Below are 12,088 nucleotides of genomic sequence, written 5' to 3' on the forward strand. Positions count from 1 at the left end.
TTTTTTTTATTCAGGTGTGTAAACAGAGTCAATGTAATGGCATGATATCTGTGTCTGTGTGTTATTAAACTTATACACTCTCACTAGAAACTGACTTCACTTGTCCAACTCTCTCTCTCTCTCTCTCTCTCTCTCTCTCTCTCTCACACACACACACACACACACACACACGTGCATGTCAGGGGTTAGGGTTGCATTCTCAGTCCTCTTCTGTTTTCTCTTTTTCTGTCTGATTTACAAAGTGCATTGATTAACGAAGACACAAGGGGCATTGATGTATTTTCAGATCAAAATTTAATGGGAATTCTGCTTTTGATGTATGCAGATGATATCGCACTGGTTTCTGACTCGGTGATTGATCTCCAGAAGAAAATTGAATGTCTTGAACAATATTGTCGTAGATGGGGCCTTAAAGTGAATATGGATAAGACAAAGGTAGTTGTTTTCAAGAACGGTGGTTTTCTTAGAGATTGTGAAAAATGGTGTTATGCTGGTAAACAGATCAAAATTGAACCCAGTTACAATTACTTAGGAGTAATTTTTTTCTGCCACATTAAACTAGTCCAAATGTGTTGATAATCTTTCGGGAAAGGCACTCAGAGCCGTAGCAGGGATTAAAAGACTGTATTTCAAGTTACAATGTGTGCCAGTTGATTCTATTTTCAAAATCTTTGATGTCAAAATCAAACCAATTTTGTTGTATGGCTCCGAGATACGGGGTTTTCAGCGCTACGAAGCCATCGAAAAGGTACAAATAAAACTATGTAAAATGATTTTGGGTGTGGGTAGAGATGTTAGAAATAACATTGCCATTGGAGAGTGTGGTCGGTTTCCCGTTTATGTTGATGCTTATGTGCGGCTTATCAAATATTGGTGTAGACTTAACAATTTATCCCAAGACCGATACCCAAAACAATGCTATATGTTACTCATGCATGATTACAATGGAAGATACAACTGGGCAGCTCAAATAAGGACTATATTGTGTAAATTTGGATTCGGGTATGTATGGGCAATACAAGATGCGGGTAATATTGAGTATTTTCAAAGGATCTTCAAGGACAGACTAGATGATTTTCGCCAAAACTGGCATGAATCTGTTGTGAAAGAAGGTGATTACTGTTTATATCATCCAGAAATTATAAGAGCTAGTTACATTGGTGAGTTAGATAATCATGAGCATCGTCGCGTTCTATGTCTGATTAAGTCAAATCGTCTACCACTTGATGGAATCCCTCATTTTGGTAATCGTTTGTCAGATCCGATTTGTAAATATTGTAATTTGAATAATATTGAAGATCTTGTACATTTTCTTTTTGTTTGCCCCAGATATGCAACACTTCGTAAAATATATATACCACTTTATTATCACCGTTTTCCATCATAAGTTCAGTTGCTATGTAGAAGTGGGAAGTTATCCTTCAAGGTTGCTGTGTTCATTTGTGGATCTTTGAAGCTCAGATGCAACACTTAATGTTTGATGTCTGTATGCTCACCTTGTGCTGCTTATCCCATGTAGAATTTCACTTCTCCTGTCCATATGGGCCAGATGGCCTGAAAAGACTGCATCAAAGTTATTGTTGTTATTGTTTGTTATTGTTATTATTGTTGTCATTGTTACACACACACACACACACACACACACACACACACACACACACACACACACACACACACATTATTATTTTCATTGATGGCTTGATGTAAAAAAGCAATTGTTGCTTATTCAATTTACCATTATGAAATAAAATCTTGACTTGACTTCACACCCCCCCCCGCCCCACACACACACACACACAAATACACACACTCGCACAAGGGGTAGGGAAGAGAGGGGTGGGGACAGGGGGTAGGGAAGAGAGGGGTGGGTGGGGACAGGGGGTAGGGAAGAGAGGGGTGGGTGGGGACAGGGGGTTGGGAAGAGATGGGTGGGGACAGGGGGTAGGGTATTGAAGAGAGTGTTTTTGTGGGGTTTTGTTTGTTGTTGTTTATTGTATCTCCCCATTTTTTCTTCTGGTTTTTTTGTTTTTCAGATGGCTTGATTTAAAATAAACAGTCGTTGCTTATTCAATCACCATCTCAAAACAAAAATTTTGACCTGACTTGTCTTGACACACAAACACGTGTGTGTGTGTACGTGCGCGTGCATGCATAGATGGATGAATGTGTGTGTCACACTGTGTGCGCGCGTGTGTATGTGTGTCAGTGTATGTGCACATGAATAAGTGAGCGAGTAAATGTGGTGTTTTTTTGTTTGTTTTTTTTTGTGTGGGTTTTTTGTTGTTTGTTTGCTTTGCTTTTTTTAGATCTGTACACAAATATCAATTATGTAGTGCATCAATTACCCGTTATTCTATATTATTATCTTCCAGTGTATACAGAGTGTACAGAATGAGGTCAGGAAATAATAACGAGCCGGCCCAAAGAAATGCCGTGTGTACTGTAATGAATATGCCTACCCAGGAATCAGGTTTCACGGTGTAAGGCTCCGTTCACACAAAACCCAGCCAGTTGTTGACAACCAGTTGCCGTCAGCTTGACACAGCAACACACTTTAATCACACACAACCAGTTCTCATCCGCCTGACACAGCAACACATTTTAGTCGCACACAGCCAATTGCTGTCAGCCTGACACAGCAACACATTTTAGTCACACACAGCCAATTGCCGTCAGCCTGACACAGCAACAAACCTGAGTCACACACAGCCAGTTACCGTCAGCATGACACAGCAACATGCTTTAATCACACACAGCCAGTTGCTGTCCGCCTGACACAGCAACACACTTTAGTCAGTTTCAGTTTCAATTTCAGTAGCTCAAGGAGGCGTCACTGCGTTCGGACAAATCCATATACGCTACACCACATCTGCCAAGCAGATGCCTGACCAGCAGCGTAACCCAACGCGATTACACTTAGTCACACACAGCCAGTTGCCGTCAGCCTGACACAGCAACACGCTTTAATCACACACAGCCAGTTGCTGTCAGCCTGACACAGCAACACACTTTACTGAGTCACACACAGCTAGTTGCCGTCAGCCTGACACAGCAACACACTTTAGTCACACACAGCCAGTTGCTGACAACCACTTGCGGTCAGCCTGACACAGCAACGCACTGAAGTCACACACAGCCAGTTGCCGTCATCTCTGGCACTCTCCAGACGAAAGAAAGAACTATAATTGGGATTCACGCGACTGATATCATTGAAGAGTTGCTGGACCAACCACCCGTTTCATCTGTCTTAGAACAGGAGACACATCAAACAACTGTCTGGAGATGACTGGTGGCCAGTGTGAACACTTACCACTGGCACACATAGCGAGAAAGCACAAAAGGAAGACAGCTGCCGACAGCAACTGGTCTGGCTCAGTGTGAACGTGAAGGCTGACAAGAACATCTTTCAGGGCTCACGATTAAGTTACACACACCGACCTTTCACGATGATGCGAGCATGTTGGTTTTGTTTTCAAAAGCACTGAAGAAATCACTCTCATATATCGCCCCCCACACCCCCACTCACACCCTTCCCCAGTGCGGGCTTTTAATTGATTAATGGGAAATGTTAGTCTTTTAGCTTATTTGGAACAAGAGAGGGGTAAGGGGTGGGGAAGAGAGAGGTGTTGACACAGGGGAGGGTAGAGAGGGGTGGGGACAGGGGGTAGGGTAGAAAGGGGTGAGGACAGGGGGTAGGGTAGAGAGGGGTGAGGGTGGGGACAGGGGGTGGGGAAGAGACAGGTGGGGACAGGGGGTAGGGAAGAGATGGGTGGGGACAGGGGGTAGGGAACAGACAGGTGGGGACAGGGGGTAGGGAAGAGAGGGGTGGGGACAGGGGGTAGGGAAGAGAGGGGTGGGGACAGTGGGTAGGGAACAGACAGGTGGGGACAGGGGGTAGGGAAGAGAGGGGTGGGGACAGGGGGGAGGGAAGAGAGGGGTGGGGACAGTGGGTAGGGAAGAGATGGGTGGGGACAGGGGGTAGGGTAGAGAGGGGTGGGTGGGGAGAGGGGTTAGGGAGTTGAGGGGTGGGGACAGGGGGTATGGAAGAGAGGGGTGAGGACAGGGGGTAGGGAAGAGACGGGTAGGGAAGAGAGGGGTGGGGACAGGGGGTAGGGAAGAGAGGGGTGGGGACAGGGGGTAGGGAAGAGAGGGGTGGGGACAGTGGGTAGGGAACAGACAGGTGGGGACAGGGGGTAGGGAAGAGAGGGGTGGGGACAGGGGGTAGGGAAGAGAAGGGTGATGACAGGGGGTAGAGTAGAGAGGAGTGAGGGGTGGGGACAGGGGGTAGGGAAGAGAGGGGTGGGGACAGGGGGTAGGGAAGAGAGGGGTGAGGGGTGGGGACAGGTGGTAGGGAAGAGAGGGGTGAGGACAGGGGGTAAGGAAGAAAGGGGTGGGGATAGGGGGTAGGGATGTGAGGGGTGGGGACAGGGGGTAGTGTAGAGAGGGGTGAGGACAGGGGGTAGAGTAGAGAGGAGTGAGGGGTGGGGACAGGGGGTAGGGAAAAGATAGGTGGGGACAGAGGGTAGGGAAGTGAGGATGGGGACAGGGGGTAGGGAAAAGAGAGGTGGGGACAGAGGGTAGGGAAGTGAGGGTGGGGACAGGGGGTAGGGTAGAGAGGAGTGAGGGGTGTGGACAGGGGGTATGGAAGAGAGGGGTGAGGGGTGGGGACTGGGGTAGGGTAGAGAGGGGTAGGGAAGAGGGGGGTGGGGGGGAGACAGGGGATAGGGTATTGAAGAGAGTGGTGGGGGTTTTTTTTGTTTGTTTTTTTGGTATGTCCCCATTTTTTCTTCTTTTTTTTCTCAAATGGCTTGATTTAAAAAAAAGCAGTCGTTGCTTATTCAATTACCATCTTAAAACAAAAGTTTTGACTTGACTTGTCTTGACACACAAGCGCGTGTGTACCCACATACACAAACATGTGTGTCTGTGTGTACTGACGTGCGCGTGCATGCACGGGTGGATGAATGTGTGGCGCGCGTGTGTATGTGTATCAGTATATGTGCACGTGAATAAGTGAGCGAGTAAATGTGGTGGTTTGTTTTGTTTTTTGTTTGTTTTGTTTTGCTTTGCTTTTTTTTTTTTTTTTTTTTATAGATCTGTACACAAATATCGATTATGTAGTGCATTAATTACCCGTTATTCTATATTATTATCTTCCAGTGTGTACAGAATAAGGTCAGGAAATAATAACGAGCTGGCCCAAAGAAATGCCGTGTATACTGTTTAACAAAGAATGAATATGCCTACCTAGGAATCGGATACACGCGCTATGGTTTCACGGTGTAAGGCTCCATTCACACTAAACCCAGCCAGTTGCTGACATTCAGTTGCGGTCAGCCTGACACAGCAGTGACACTTTAATCACACACAGCCAATTGCTTTCAGCCTGACACGGCAACACACTTTAGTCACACATAGCCAATTGCCATCAGCCTGACACAGCAACACACTTTAGTCACACACAGCCAGTTGCTGACAACCACTTGCGGTCAGCCTGACACAGCAACGCACTAAAGTCACACACAGCCAGTTGCCGTCATCTCTGGCACTCTCCAGACGGAAGAAAGAACTATAATTGGGATTCACGCGACTGATATCATTGAAGAGTTCCTGGACCAACCACCCGTTTCATCTGTCTTAGAACAGGAGACACATCAAACAACTGTCTGGAGATGACTGGTGGCCAGTGTGAACACTTACCACTGGCACACATAGCGAGAAAGCACAAAAGGAAGACAGCTGCCGACAGCAACTGGTCCGGCTCAGTGTGAACGTGAAGGCTGACAAGAACATCTTTCAGGGCTCACACACCGACCTTTCACGATGATGCGAGCATGTTGGTTTTGCTTTTCAAGCACTGAAGAAATCACTCTCGTATATCGCCCCCCACACCCCCACTCGCACCCTCCCCCAGTGCGCGCTTTTAATTGATTAATGGGAAATGTAAGTCTTTTAGCTTACTCATTAAGAGAGGAGTGGGGAAGAGAGAGGTGTTGACAGGGGGGAGGGTAGAGAGGAGTGAGGACAGGGGGTACGGAAGAGAGGGGTGAGGACAGGGGGTAGGGAAGAGAGGGGTGGGGGCAGGGGTTAGGGAAGTGAGGGGTGGGGACAGGGGGTAGGGTAGAGAAGGGTGAGGACAGGGGGTAGGGAAGAGAGGGGTGGGGACAGGGGGTAGGGAAGAGAGGGGTTAGGGGTGGGGACAGGGGGTAGGGAAGAGAGGGGTGAGGGTGGGGACAGGGGGTAGGGATGAGAGGGGTGAGGGGTGGGAACAAGGGGTAGGGATGAGAGGGGTTAGGGGTGGGGACAGAGGGTAGGGAAGAGAGGGGTGGGGACAGGGGGTAGGGTAGAGAGGGGTGAGGGGTGGGGACAGGGGGTAGGGAGGTGAGGGGTGGGGACAGGGGGTAGGGAAGAGAGGGGTGAGGGGTGGGGACAGGTGGTAGGGAAGAGAGGGGTGAGGACAGGGGGTAAGGAAGAAAGGGGTGGGGACAGGGGGTAGGGATGTGAGGGGTGGGGACAGGGGGTAGGGAAGAGAGGGGTGGGACAGGGGGTAGGGATGTGAGGGGTGGGGACAGGGGGTAGGGAAGAGAGGGGTGAGGACAGCCTGGGGTAGGGAAGAGAGGGGTGAGGGGTGGGGACAGGGGGTAGGGAAGAGCGGTGGGACAGGGGGTAGGGATGTGAGGGGTGGGACAGGGGATAGGGATGTGAGGGGTGGGTACAGGGAGTAGGGAAGAGAGGGGTGGGACAGGGGGAAGGGATGTGAGGGGTGGGTACAGGGGGTAGGGAAGAGAGGGGTGGGACAGGGGGTAGGGATGTGAGGGGTGGGACAGGGGGTAGGGATGTGAGGGGTGGGTACAGGGGGTAGGGAAGAGAGGGGTGGGACAGGGGGAAGGGATGTGAGGGGTGGGTACAGGGGGTAGGGAAGAGAGGGGTGGGACAGGGGGTAGGGATGTGAGGGGTGGGACAGGGGGTAGGGATGTGAGGGGTGAGACAGGGGGTAGGGATGTGAGGGGTGAGACAGGGGGTAGGGAAGAGAGAGCGGAGGGGGTGGGGACAGGGGGAGGCCCAAGAGAGGGTGAGTGGTGGGGACAGGGGAAGGCCCAAGAGAGGGGTGAGGGGTTGGGCAGGGGGTAGGGAAGAGAGAGCGGAGGGGGTGGGGACAGGGGGAGGCCCAAGAGAGGGGTGAGGTGAGGGGTTGGGCAGGGGGAGGCCCAAGAGAGGGGTGAGGGGTGGGGTCAGGAGATAGGGAAGAGAGAGCGGAGGGGGTGGGGTAGGATCGACCTACATTCAGCATTAGGTGTAGTTTGTCAGATCGACTGCACTTGAATCTGTCAGGGAAAATGTCGATTTTAATTTGAGGCGACCGGCCGTCATTTTGTGTAACTCGCAACCTTTGCATGCGCTTGGAGTAGCAGTTGCTACTCGGTTTTATTTCCACGAGTCTAAAGGGGGTTTCAGTCAAAGCGTGTGAACAAAAGTTATACACTGCATAGCCGCCTCACTTGACCCCCCCCCCCCCCCCCCCCCCCCCCCCCCCCCCCCCCCCCCGGCTCACTTGAAAAAGATATTATGACTCAGTGGCGGTGAAAGATACGTTGAAGGCAAACACTGATACAACGAAAATTCTTGATTTCAGCTGTATGTTTCTTCGGCTCACTGGTCAGTTGCTTGCATGCAAGATTCACTGACACACTGACGAACAGTCACTGCCGGACTGGCCGCAACAAGAACTAATTATGTAAAACTAAGTACAAATCCTATATTTATCAATGTATTACTTAGACTGTACTCGTCGCATATCTGAATATCCAGAATATTATATATAATCCTTTTGTTCTTTTTTTCTCTTTATTTTCCTGCTTCATAAAAAATATTAATTTTCATTGGGTTTTGTCCCGGTTTCGTCTCTGATATCGGTTCGTTTCAAGTCTTTCGCAAAGCCTGCATCAGAGAACTCTTCACACCTTCGTCTGCCACTTCCGCTTTAGAGAAATTCGTGTCGACTGACCATAGTCCGCGAATTTCTGCTGGTTTTATTTTTGGTGAATTTGCATAGTCACTGCCTATACACAGGAGTGAGTAAGTATACTGTACTCTGGTTTAAGTAAATTGTTTTTCTTTAATGGAAAGTGCGACACCGATTGTTAAAAAATGCCTCCCCGGCCCGGTTGAGTAACACGCACATTGACGCAGTGATTGAGTCAGAGGAGGATTGGCAAATTTATATTTTTCAATTCATGATTTATATCGTTGTCTGGTGAGACAGGACACATGAAATCAAGTTGATTAGGCATTTTTGCGCGCAGTGTGTTCGTGAGTATTATTTGCATACGCCAAACATGCTTAGGATATATTTGATCTACTTTGAAAGTTAAACTTTAATTCGGACCATACACGGGATCAAACCTGAGACTTTCACCAAAAATTCTTTCGATGGAACTCCGGGACTGCTTTTAAAGGCCTTCCAAGTCAACTCAAGAACAAAACAGAATGCCCATTTATGAATTATGTTGCAATTATTAGAAAAAAAAGACAGAAGAAATCACATATGAATATGATTAATGTTTTTTTTCTCCAATATTATTGTGTGCAATACTATGAATTATACATTATTATTTGGCTTACCACTGCTCAACTAACACTGTAACAGCTGGTTAGCACCAGTAGAATGTAATAGACTCTTGAGTGAAATCTTTTCATATCACAAGTACTAAGATTGTAAAATGATTTTGTACAGAGTAAAATGGCAAAATGTTGAATAAATAATTAAATATCAACACTTGATTTTTTCTGTTGAGTATTGTTTGTTTTATTTTACATTTTTTAATTAAGTTAGCTTTGTAACTGCCAAACATATATTACACAGCGCCAGTCTCACCAGATACGACTTCTGCCTGACTTGCTTAAATTGGTGAAAATGTTTTGGCACTATCTACATTTCTTTCCTTCAACTCCTCTGTGTGACTGGAGTGAACATTCATGCCTTGTTGTGAACACTACGCATTCCATCTTGAGGAGAAAAATTGGGGATATTGCCAGCTTTTGCTTTTTTTGTTTGTTTGTTTGTTTTTTGTTTGTTTATATTGGTTACCACAACTTTTCACCGTCTTTGGTCTGAGTTTGGTGAAGAAGACTATACTAGTAAGACAGAGCCTGAGATAGACATGATAGATTGTGAGGATAACTGATAATGTTGCTGGAGGTTTAAAAAACAACTTTTTTGTATGAAGAGGTGATTTGAACAATTAAAGACAAAATTATAGGCATTTTCTTTGGTATAATACTGATTCAAGTTCTGGTGTTTTGTTTTTATAGGTGATCATGTCAGAAAAACATAACTTTGGTGTGAAACCGGTGACTTGTCATGCTGTCAGTGGGGATAAGTCTGGTGAGTATCCATTAATCTGGAAGTCAATACATAAAAATTATATGTGCAGACACACTAAGTCTGACACAGGTGTATGTTTGTGTATGTTTGCAAATAAAATTATATCATTATTATATGAAGTAAAGTGGAAGGAAGATATTTAAAACGTTCAATTTATTGTTGATAAAAGAGAAGAAGAGAAATTTTTATATCTCTTTTTTTTTAATTTAATCACTTGTTAATAATCTAGGAAAAAGGAGAAGCAGACATGCATTTAGCAAGTCATACACCTTCCCCCCACCATACATACACACACAGGCTCTTCACTCAGGAACGTGCATGCACACACACACATACTGTTTTAATGCCATTTTAAAGTTATTGTAATTTATGAAATTAATAAGCAGCATGTCAACATATATGATTAAACGTTGCAGGCCTGGCATTGTCTCTAGATGACTATGCGGTAAACCAGCATGTTAACCTGTATTACTGAACGTTGTAGACCTGGCCTTGTCACTAAATGACCATGAGGTGATCAGTATGCCAACCTGTATGATTGAATGTTGCAGGCCTCTCTTTGTCACTAAATAACACTGAGGTAAAAACAGCATGGTAACCTGTACAGTGGAACATTGCAGGCCTGGCGTTGTCATTAAATGACCATGAGGTGACCAGCATGCCAACCTGTATGATTGAACGTTGCAGGCCTCTCTTTGTCACTAAATAACACTGAGGTAAAACCAGCATGGTAACCTGTACAGTGGAACATTGCAGGCCTGGCGTTGTCACTAAATGACCATGAGGTGAAGATCTACAAGAAGAATGGCAGCAGGTGGCAGGAGACAGACACTCTTGAAGAACATGGTCAGCGTGTCACTGGCATTGACTGGGCGCCCCGGTCAAATCGTATCGTCACTTGTGGAGCTGTGAGTGGTGCAATCACAATGGCTGAAATGAAACAGACTTTCTGTGTCTGTATGTGTTTGTGTGGCTAGATCAGGGAATATAACAGATTTTATGTGTCTGTATGTGTGAGTGTTCAGCTTGATCAGAGAATATAACAGACTCTGTGTGTGTGTGTGTGTGTGTGTGTGTGTGTGTGTGTGTGTTTAGCTAGATCAGGAAATATAACAGACTTTATGTGTCTCTGTGTGTGTTTGGCTGGATCAGAGAAATATAACAGACTCTGTGTGTGTTTGGCTTGATCAGGGAAATATGTCTTTCTCAAAAAGTTTCTGTATCTCATCTGTATATGTGTATGATACTTGATAGATAAAGTCAGAAAATGAAACATGAAGTGAAAGAAATTGAAACCAGCTGAGAAGTGAGATCATCAAAATTAGATTGGAAGTACATACACATGTTGCAGAAATAATGCTTGAGGCAGTGTTATTGTGAAAATAGAAATGTGGCTTTTAATAATAGAGAAGATGATGAAAAACCTGGACAATGTGTCAAATGTAAGTTGGTAGTGCATGAAGAGAAAGATGTAGCTTTTCATAATAGAGAAGATGATGATAAACCTGGACAAAGTAGTGGAAGTAAGTTGGTAGTGCATGAAGAGAAAGACGAAGAGAAGATGGACTGTGATGGAAGCATTCTCTGCGGCACAGAACTCAACTTGGTTAGACCTCAGAACATAAAAGTTTACTTGTCATTCAGTGGGAAATAATGAAAATTATTTGAAAGAAAACAAATCATATCGACATTTGTAGCACTTTTTGCCATCAAACAATGAAATGAGCATGCACTCAGTAGTACACAGTGTTCAAAACTGAACTAAAAATGAACCTTAGTAGGAAAAGAGAGTACAAGAATCTTCACAAGGGGTAATCAGAAGCATGTTCCTGTTGATTGTGACAAAGACAAAAGGCAGAATATCCTTGGTCTTGCACATGGCGTGTCACTGCTGACCAAGCCTGAAGCAAACCAAGCCTTAATTGATTCTGTTACACTTCCAGACACCAAGGTTTTAAACACATTTATGAATGGGCAGAATGTGAAAATCATTTGTTTAATTTGTGAGGGCCCTGGTGAAACTTTTCTGGCCGACCATGATACAGACTCAAACATTATTTTCCTCCTCTGTGAAGGTAACAAAAGTGGAAAATGCGAGTTGTCTGCTTCAGTTTGCAGGGAAATATAAGAAATGCAACTTGCAACCACAAAACTAACATAGAATCTAATTGGTTGAAATGTTTAAACATTTTGCAAAGAAAGTAACCGGCATGTTTTTAGGTCAGCACTGACTTTTAGTTGATCATGACGTTGCACATTGTATCAGATACATTGAAAATCTGACCTTCCCTCATTTCTGATGCCATCTTTGGATGAATGCATGAAATCATGTTCTCAGGAGATCCAACTGAACTTTTTCAAGGTGACAGGAAATTTGGGTCTGCTTTTGTTATTTTGTAGGCTTAGAGAGAAAAAGAACACAAACTGACCCAAAACAGTACAATTTCTTTTAAACAGCTGTTCTTGCACACATGACTGAAAGGATATGCAAAGTGTGTTTGAGCACAGATAGATGATGTGCATTTTGCACCGTGGGAAATAATTTTTTTGCAGTTTGTCATAATTTTTTTGACATGTTGGTATAATGATTTTTCCACTTCTGGCTCCAAGCTGACAAAATGTGTTATGTACAGCACCGGCATTTCCTTTGGCAATTTGTATTTATAATAATTTTTTCAAGAATTTACATTTTGCATGAAACAC

General features: G+C 45.2%; 1 protein-coding gene across 3 annotated transcripts in view; it reads left to right on the top strand.

Annotated features, from left to right (window-relative positions):
• Nucleotides 1-7,945: 7,945 nt before the first annotated feature.
• LOC143281326 (actin-related protein 2/3 complex subunit 1A-like) overlaps nt 7,946-12,088 on the top strand; it is a 28,136-nt gene continuing 23,993 nt past the window's right edge. For 2 of the 3 annotated variants that reach the window (XM_076586518.1, XM_076586536.1), the window contains exons 1-3: nt 7,946-8,076; nt 9,313-9,385; nt 10,142-10,293. In XM_076586518.1, the coding sequence (XP_076442633.1) occupies nt 9,319-9,385; nt 10,142-10,293 (219 nt within the window). In that variant the 5' untranslated portion in view covers nt 7,946-8,076; nt 9,313-9,318. The remainder of the gene's footprint in view (nt 8,077-9,312; nt 9,386-10,141; nt 10,294-12,088) is intronic. The other variant, XM_076586528.1, reaches the window with a different exon arrangement.

This window comes from Babylonia areolata, chromosome 1 (assembly GCF_041734735.1).
Source record: "Babylonia areolata isolate BAREFJ2019XMU chromosome 1, ASM4173473v1, whole genome shotgun sequence".
Lineage (NCBI taxonomy): Eukaryota > Metazoa > Mollusca > Gastropoda > Neogastropoda > Buccinidae > Babylonia > Babylonia areolata.